Genomic DNA, 9874 nt, shown 5'->3' with positions numbered 1-9874 from the left:
GACTCTATGAAGCTGTTTTACTGTGAAGGTCCAGCCGGAAGTTGTGGGTGAGGACCGAGGACTCGCAGAGGCCGAGGAGGAGGCAGGGGAAGGTTGAATATTGGATTTTCCACTGCCACAGGGACGGGTTAGTATATCCATTGTTTTATAATAGCCTGATGCGTGTGCTTTTTGTGCAATATCATGTAAACAATGATAGCAACTCGGTCGTTTACTCGTCTTAAGGGTATATTTTCATAGAGCAGAAATAAAACGATTGTTGTTGATTAATTGACAGGGTCCTTTTTCCTAGCTAGGTATGTTGTTCTCTAAATTGTTAGGACGAAACATGGTGTTTTTATCTAGGTTTTTATGCACTTCCATGGTCAGTGCCCAGGGATGCCTCTCGCACTGGGGTGTTGTTAATCTCGGCCTGTATCACAGCCATCTTTGCTGTGTGCTTCTGGTCAGACCCTGCATCCCGCTGTCACTCTCACCGGGAGCATCTCTATTCTCGATAACGTGGACTCCAGCAGAACTGGCCTGGGACATGACTGGATCAGTCCAGTTTTTTTGGACTCAAAGACCTCCACCCAGTTGGCTTTGGTCCGCGCCATGACACTGACAGACAACACTGCCTCTCATCGGCTCTGTCGTACCACACCTGTGTGGTTTTAACATTTTAAATCACTTGTTACCACAGACCACAGGGCCTGTTTTGTGCTTGGCTGAATTTTTATTGCGTTATGCATTTGTTTTATTACCATGTAACTACGGGAGGGGCTCAATAGATGGTGTTAAAGAGCTGCCTTTGTATAACAGCTGTGTCATAAAAATAGATACAATTAGTATTTGTAAATTGTCTGTAATAAATATAAGCAAACCTCCCCAAGCACTAGGTATTTCAAATGATATTGAAGATTAGTAGAAAGTAAAACAGTCATTGTGAAAAAAATTAAAAAATATATGTGTGTCTGTCTCCCCCAGAACATGTCTTTGAAGATGGAACTGGATGTGAGTGGGGTGTCAAGGGCACATGTGGGACAATCAGCTGAAGGTAAAGCCACATTAAAGCCTGAGGTGGAAAGGCCACGCTGTGCCAGCACCCCCTGCTCACCCATAAGAGGCACTGTAGCGGGCTACCAGATCCTCCACATGGACTCCAATTATCTGGTGGGCTTCACCACTGGTGAGGAGCTGCTCAAGCTGGCCCACACATGGTCAGACAGCACCCAAGATAAGGGCTCTGTGTTGGAGGCTTTGCAAAGCCCTCTCCCCAGTACTGTTCCAAAATCACTAAACCTGGGCGTTCACCGTTCCTCCCGAATCTTCAAAGCCAAAAACCGCTATTATCAGCCCTATGACATTCCTGCTGCCAGTGGGAGGAGGCGGCGTCGTATGCCCAGCTCTAGTGAAGCTCTGCTCAAGTCTCTGGGCCCTGGGGACACCTTCAGGACCCTACATGCTCCACTGCCCCTCTGTTTGCTCAAGGGGAAACAGGCCCAATCCAAGTCTCTGGACTACTTGAATCTGGACAAGATGTCTATGAAAGAGTCCACGGACACTGAGGTCCTGCAGTACCAGCTGCAACACCTTACACTGCGAGGAGAGCGAGTGTTTACGAGAAACACGACATGAAAGTTGCCTTTAAAGTCTCCTGATCATCATGGGGATTTGGGTGCTATTCTCTGCTCTGTTTCCTCACGAGAGATTATCGGTAGTTCAGTCTGATAATCCTGTTAGATCATTACTTGGGGTATACCTCGTAACATAGATTTGTGAAGAAAATTCATGAAATAGTCCTTACACTGTATCAAGGTTGTTGGGGTTAAAATGTGAAAATAGCAATAATTGGTGAAGTATTTATGAAACTATTGTGTTTGAACATGTCACAGATGCACTGACGTATCAGCTCTTCGCTGATGGAAGCACATATCACTTACTGTCAGCTTTAAATGCAACATGGCTACTTGTCCAAGGAGAGTTTTACCTGCCATCTGTGTGCTTCTGAAAAGATGTGGATTCTTCTTTGTGACCAATATTCATCTGGTTAAACCAATTGGTTTACGGCATGAAATTATTTCTGTCAATGTTGAATTTATGTTTTTTGTATCCACTAACTGCTTTGTTTCTCTGTATAACAATAAGTCACAGGTGGCTACCTAAATTAGAATTGATATTTCTTTGTGGCCTTTGTGCCTTGAACCAGTTGGAGGCCACATACAGCTGATGATGCAAATATTACCTCACAGTTGTGGAAAGTACACAAACTAAGGTGCACTTAAAATACATTCTGTAGATAAAGTTGCAAATTAGTTGGTGATGACTCAGTCTATTTTCTTCTTGCGTAATTTAGCCTGACTGCAGCAGCACTTCGGTCTTAAGTGCACATTCTAGCATTAGTTCTGTTTTTGGTTTCAGCCGCTCAGTGTGACCTCAGTACCGCTCCTTTTAGATGTGCTGATGCTTTCTTCTCATTGTTGTACATCGACTGGCGAGTATCAGACTAGACAGTTCAAATTCCCCATCGTATTGGAAAATACATAAGCCCACGTTATTTCAGTCACTTGAACGTTTGTAGCGTAATTTCAAAACGGAAATATCCTTGAGTTTTAACAACAAAAGCAATAGAAATCGAGAGCCGACTGACCCCTCTCTGTGTTGAATGTTTATCTGCTTTATTTGAAGGAGACAATCTGAGCTACAAATGCAGTCGATCATGTATAATTATTATTTTTTTTGGAAGAGTTTGATGTCTGTAAATCATTTAATTCTTTACATTAAATTACACATATAGTACATATATAGTCAGTAAATGCCCCTTTACAGTTTGTGCTGTCCACTTTTTGTTATAGGCATCACATACGTCCTCATCATATTTATAATATTTGAGATACCTGCTGGGATTTCATTAGTACTCACGGTTACTGTAGGATTGGGAATGTGGACTTGTGCATATTTTGTTTTTGTTTTTAAATATATCTAGAGTAAGATTGGAAGTAGAATGTGTTGTCATTGATGTCGCTGGTCAAAATAAAAGCCTTACTCAACAGTGATGTTTCTCAATGAGTGAGTGAAGTAATTCATAAATGTATATCTTTATTACATATAAATTAAATGAAAAGAGATCTCAGAACTTTGCTGTAAACTGAAGACAAGTGACATGTTCTTTTTAGAATTTATTATTATTATTGTTACCATTTTTATTATTATTATTATGTATGGCCATTTCAGAGCAGTGTTAAAATATTACACTGAACCTGCATTTGTAAAAATGAGAAAATAAAAAAAGTGGCAAAACATCGGGAGACAAAAATATTAAGAGGCCCTTTCACTTTGACTTATAAAAGGTAAGTCATGCTTTATGACTTGAAACAATAAAAAAAAAAAATAATAATAATTGAAACCAATGGTTAGTAGTTTAATCAATGTGATTCACATCCTAGTCTCTTCATGCGTATGGTTGTTATAATCTTGAAGTGCTTGATGTAAAGGCCACCATTTTTTAATTGAAGCCTTGATGGCAGCAATCCACCTGCAAAAGGAAAGATACAATAAATAATATATTTCTGTAGCAGGATAGAGAAGTAAAAAATTGTTTGTTTCCTGACCGTTTATTGTCATTTGGGTTTTCAGCACAGAGGTAGAAGCTCTTGAACTCGTCTGATGGAGCTTTCAGTTCAATCGTGCACTTCCTAGATCCATATGACTGTTCTCTCACTGAGTAGCCCTGTAGATATATGCCACCTAAAATACAAGCACATGAAAATACATTTATTTTATTTTTTAGAAAAAAAACATGTCATGGTGAAAGAGGTCGAATGCCAGAAATGTCGGATTAATGCCCGATGTCTCTGATAAGACACACGGCCAAAGACGAAGAAAGAATACAGCCCTGTAAAAGTTGGTCTTCAATTTGGGATTCCTCCGACAGGGAGTTTATTCTTTAAAATTTTATAATCAATTCTTCTTTCTGTCTAGATGAGTATAAGCAAGTATGGCAACACATTAGAAATACAGTGGATTCAGGAGTATTCACACCCAACTATGGATTATGTTCTAGAGTTCAAATTATTGCTTTTAGACATAAGGAAAAAATATTGTCAATTCACAAGCAATTGGAATTGTGTTACTCTCATTCGCTTGGCGTTTATTGACCAGGGTTGGAGTGTTGGGAAAGTTTAGCTTCCTGGCAGCCTGGTGGATGAAGCTGTTCCCCCACCAGGCTGCCAGGGACTTTCAGTCGGCTGGACTGGGCCTGTAGACTCTGCAGACTCCTACATGAAGGCAGTACACTGTAGAGACTATGATGGGCCTGTAGACTCTGCAGACTCCTACATGAAGGCAGTACACTGAAGAGACTATGATGGGCCTGTAGACTCTGCAGACTCCTACATGAAGGCAGTACACTGTAGAGACTATGATGGGCCTGTAGACTCTGCAGACTCCTACATGAAGGCAGTACACTGTAGAGACTATGATGGGCCTGTAGACTCTGCAGACTCCTACATGAAGGCAGTACACTGAAGAGACTATGATGGGCCTGTAGACTCTGCAGACTCCTACATGAAGGCAGTACACTGTAGAGACTATGATGGGCCTGTAGACTCTGCAGACTCCTACATGAAGGCAGTACACTGAAGAGACTATGATGGGCCTGTAGACTCTGCAGACTCCTACATGAAGGCAGTACACTGTTGAGACTATGATGGGCCTGTAGACTCTGCAGACTCCTACATGAAGGCAGTACACTGTAGAGACTATGATGGGCCTGTAGACTCTGCAGACTCCTACATGAAGGCAGTACACTGTAGAGACTATGATGGGCCTGTAGACTCTGCAGACTCCTACATGAAGGCAGTACACTGAAGAGACTATGATGGGCCTGTAGACTCTGCAGACTCCTACATGAAGGCAGTACACTGTTGAGACTATGGGCCTGTAGACTCTGCAGACTCCTACATGAAGGCAGTACACTGTAGAGACTATGATGGGCCTGTAGACTCTGCAGACTCCTACATGAAGGCAGTACACTGTAGAGACTATGATGGGCCTGTAGACTCTGCAGACTCCTACATGAAGGCAGTACACTGTAGAGACTATGATGGGCCTGTAGACTCTGCAGACTCCTACATGAAGGCAGTACACTGTAGAGACTATGATGGGCACGTGGACTCGGCTGTGATTCAAAAGGCTTTGTGGGTGAGACGGGTGTAGTACATTCTCTTTGGTCCCTCAGTAGAAGGTTCACATGACGGAGGACAGGACTCTAGCTCTTCTCAGTTTATGGAGAAATTAGAGATGCTGATTTCCTGTCCTGACCAGTGATGTAGTAAATTGGTGTTGGTCACCCTCTCCACAGCAACTCCGTTGATTGTCAGAAGTGGATGTGAACTCTTCTAAAGTCCCCAATTTAGAGCAAATGCTCTGTGCACACAGAGCTCACCTTACTCCTGTAGTCTGCTAATGTGATGAAGAGGTTTGAGCTGTACTTTGGAGTGCAATGAAAGATCAGCAGATTGAACAGGAGGGGGCTCAGCACACAACCTTGGGCGGCCGTCGTGTTCGGTGCGATGCTCCTGGTGGTGTTGTTGCTAATGACGACACGTACTGCATGTGGTCTCCCCATATAAAAGTCCAGCTGCCAGTTACACAGTGACGTGTTCAGCTCCAGGTGGAGTAGTCTTTGGAACTGGGATGATGGTGGTTTGATCATAGGAACTACAGCTTGCTGCTGCTGCGGACAGGTGTTAAAAATGTCTGTGAATCTTTCAGTACACAACCTGGAATGTTGTCTGGACCCAGTGCTTTGCAACTTAGGACTAAAATATGAGCAGGAGAATAGTCATCTGCAAAAGCCACAGATAAACTATGTGCACACAAGGTGGGAGAGTAATAGACTCTGGCTTCTCCTGATTGGAGTCAGGACTGACACTGATCCAGCTAAATCTGGTTTATTCTGAGCAAATATAAATAATACTGCAATACTCAAGGACGGCTCACATCACACACTCAGTCCTGTTGACAATATTTGAAAGCCTCTATTATGATGTAAAATTCCTGGACGATTAAGAGCTTACACAAATACAATTGTGAGGCAACTTGTCTCATACCGCGCGCATGTGTGGCTCGTATGCCGCTGTAGAGGTACAGGCAGCCATCCTTGAGAATCGAGTAGTGCTGGACCCATGTGTCCTTTATTCGATCCATTTTGTGAAGCAATCCCAGACACTCCGGGTTTTTCACAGCCAGAGGAGGCAGGTTAGAGTTGTGTCTGGTCACATCCACCCACACGTGATTCTAAAACAGTGTTAATTCATGAGATTAGTCTTACAGCACTAGTGTACTAAATAAAACACTCCAAACACACTTACAATGAAGGATTAGGAATCATTTTCCTTCTTTTCTTATCTTTTGACCTTTCTTAAAATAGCATAGTGCCACTAAGATTCAGAATCTCTTTTTGAGGGAACTCCTGGCCGCAGAGGGGACACTTCTGTGTATATTTATATATATGGTAGGGGGAAAAGGAACACCCAGAAGAGACATAGGAGAACACTAACTCTACAGAGAATGGCCCCACCTAGTCCAAGAATCTAACCCAGAACCCTCAGCCCGAGAGGCAACAGCATTAACAGAACATCGGGATGGAAGGCAAATTCTACCTGAACATGGCCTGTCCTCACCCTCACTATGAAGCTACGAGTTCTTTAGAAAGTTAAGATGTCAGCTGACCTATTTGAAAACAACTTTCACATCAGCATGTACAAATGATAAAAAAGCACAAACAATAATGAACAAATTTGTCTTACCTGGGTAACAGGGTGAATGGCTTTCTTTAGAGCTTCTAACCACCTAAATCATATCCATGAAAAATATATACTGTAAGATGGTTGATCGGCCACATTTAATTTCTTTGGGAGGAAAAACAGATACCTTTTCATCTCCTGATTTGATGTGGCACAGAAAAAGTACATCCGATTGTCCAACAGGGGGCGACATTTGAAAACAAACGGTTTCCCCAACGACAAGTCTGGTCCAACCTCTGCTCCCTCCAGCTTTATTGTAGACAGAGCCAGCTTTTTACCTTCATCCTGGGCAAAAGGAGTTTACAGTAAACATGTGTGATATACTGATATACAATGCCGGGCCTAGTGTTGCTGCAGTTTGACCTTTTTTTTAACCAGGAAAGCCCCAACAGAATTCAGGATCTTTTTAGGGTTGTCTCAGGCTCAAGAAGGGATCCTACTGTACATGTTTTTAGTGGCATGGGAAACCGAAGCACCTTGAGGAAACCTACGCATACACGGGAAAACTTTCCAAAGATAGACCCCAAACCTTGGGGCTTTCTTGTTGTAAGGACCAGGTTATTCCTTCAATTTATTTTGTTTTCCTTCCCTGATGGGACAGGCATATTCAAAGATGTTAACCTCTTATCCCCCAAGGATATTTTCAGTTTGGCATTATGCAAAACTAAAAGTTTCTTGAAAAAAAGGATGAAAAACACAACAAAGATGTAACAAAAAAAGTGACAAAAACGTGCCAGACAAGCAACAAAAGCAAAATAAAAAGGTGATAAAATAGTGACTAAAGAGCAACAAAATAATGACATGACTTTTGCAGGTCTTAGCTTTCAAATGAGGAATTACACTGTTTCTCTCCTGTCGAAAAGCTTTTAGATTTGGGCAAAGCCGAACCGGAGAAAATGTGCTCAGTTAATGCGGAGTTAAGAGGTTAATGCCAGGATTAATCAAGCTCAAATTGTGACTGAGTGGTCCAGGGAGCATGAGACATCATATTTACAGAATTGGTCCCATTAAGATTTATTTGGACGTGCTGGAGAAAGCTTAGCGCAGTGATCTGACTTTCCCATGATCAATTACAGACATCGTGTGAGTCGTGAAATTACAGGAGCTTTTGAAACAATCCCACAGTAAAAGGGTGATATGATGATCAAAGCTAGAGGCAGCCCAGCCAAATATTACAGTGTGTGACCAATTGGTGGTGAGTTTTTTGTTGTTGTTGTTGTTGTTGTTGTCCACAAGATGATACTGAAATGGTTGATTGCAAGTCACAACACAGAATCTACTCTTTTGTGATGTGTGTATTTAAAAATCAGATGACGTCAATGTTTTAACTCACCCTTTTGTGCCTGTAGTAATGAAGGCAGCAGTCATGTGTCAGCACAAACCACCTCTTCCTCCAGCCTTTGATGAGGCCAGACTGCGTGCGCTTGTGAAGATAGCCACGGCATCCGGGACGAGGGGTGTTAGGCCCGCGAGCGATGTCCGATCCAATAGTGAGCGTTAAAACATGTGGTCCTAAAGACAACCAGAAGGTGTTTTTAACTTGTTTTTTGACTTGTCAGTATTTGCTCTTTTCATTGATTGTCCAAGAAAGAGCTCACCTTGTCTGGCAAGATCTGCTGCCTCTGAGTGAGGGGCGCTAGTGACATCTGTTCCATTGACAGCCAGAACATAGTCCCCAACCATCAGGCCGGCCTCCTCTGCAGCCCCGTCTAGAATAAAAGGAGCAAAGTAGGGTTGATTTGTTATTTCAATTGTAGGAGACATACGATCCATATTGTAAGGAACATTAATATAGTGTATCACAGTCTAAAAGAAAAACATATTGTTAAAATGTGCCAAAGCTTAGTTTTTGTCATAATTCCCTACTTTGGCTAAATTGTATTGTTTTTGTTTAGCCACAATTTGATGAAAACACAAATAAACAATGCATGGAAAACACTGGTAAAACAGTTTCACAAGAGACCACAGTAATATTGTTTGTATAACAGTTATCAAATACAGCAATAGTTTAGCTCATAACATGCAGTTGTGGTAGATAGGCTTATAAATTATGTCCACACTTATAAATTATGTCCTCACTCATATATGCTGCCAACACTTAATGCACCTGTACATCTGTGTATCCATTCACGCTGTAGTTTCATAGTTTCATAGTTTTAAAGTTTGTTATTTATCTCTACCAAGTTTTATGTTATATGTTTCATGTTACACAATTGCACTAAAGAAAGTTCCTAGTTTGTGGACCTGTTCACTGACAATGGCAATAAAACCTATTCTGATTCTGAAATATTTCAACTTATGTCTTTTTTCCCCCGGTTCTATAACAAAAACTATACATACTTTTATAGTGCCATTTTCGTGCACGTTACAAACTCGTTACAAAAGCGAGCAGTTGGCTCTAAACTCACTTGTGTCGACCTCTGTGACTACAATGGGCTTTGAGAACTGTATCCTGAAGCCCCAGGGATAGCCTTCGGCCCCATTGTTTATTCTGACTGTCCTTTCTCGAACTAAGAGAAGAGGAAACACACTTTAGCACACCTTGTTATACTGCTATACATTGTATTCAGGTAAATATTTCCTATCTTACTTGATACAACTCTGCTCCTGCTGTTGAGGACGGGAGGGATGCCCCCGGTGATCTCGTCTCCTAAGTAGATCCATGCAGCTGAGTGGAAGGTTTCAGTGTAAAAACCTCCTACTTCTGTATCCTGAGTAGTCATGTCCATAGATGGAGCGTCCTCTGATACTGCAGAAACATAAGATAATGACAATCCCTGTCTTCTAGGAGAAACATTTGATCCCTGTCCTCACAATAACCTCAAACACCACCTTCTTAGTGCCCATTGCATTGTGTGCAGCAGACAAAAAGGCAAAGGATTCTGATATGTTTCAATTAGAATTAGCGTAAACCATATGCTACAGTATGAACTTAACAGCAACTTTTTGGGTCAAACCATGACAAGGGCAGATGACCTCACAAGAGCTGCACCTATGGCGCTCTGAACCAGTCACAACCATGGTGATATTGTTGCTCAAATATCACTTGCTGCTAAATAAAAAACATCCACCAAATTTTGCTACAA

The 9874-nt window shown here is 41.8% G+C and overlaps 1 protein-coding gene and 1 long non-coding RNA gene across 2 annotated transcripts; one reads left to right on the top strand and one right to left on the bottom strand.

Annotated features, from left to right (window-relative positions):
* Positions 1–7: 7 nt before the first annotated feature.
* On the top strand, positions 8–3015 carry macir (macrophage immunometabolism regulator). The gene is made up of 2 exons (XM_079552023.1): positions 8–127; positions 967–3015. Exon 2 carries the CDS (start codon positions 970–972, stop codon positions 1615–1617), a length of 648 nt encoding a protein of 215 aa, XP_079408149.1. The 5' UTR covers positions 8–127; positions 967–969; the 3' UTR covers positions 1618–3015.
* A 3006-nt stretch (positions 3016–6021) lies between these two features.
* On the bottom strand, positions 6022–6961 carry LOC306959722. The gene is made up of 3 exons (XR_013792640.1): positions 6916–6961; positions 6792–6834; positions 6022–6279 (listed from the first exon to the last, which is right to left on the bottom strand). It is a non-coding gene; the product is annotated as an uncharacterized lncRNA (long non-coding RNA).
* Between the last annotated feature and the right edge of the window lie 2913 nt (positions 6962–9874).

This window comes from Gobius niger, assembly GCF_951799975.1.
Source record: "Gobius niger genome assembly, chromosome: 2".
Classification (NCBI taxonomy): domain Eukaryota; kingdom Metazoa; phylum Chordata; class Actinopteri; order Gobiiformes; family Gobiidae; genus Gobius; species Gobius niger.
This window is presented reverse-complemented; position numbering and strand designations above follow the sequence as displayed.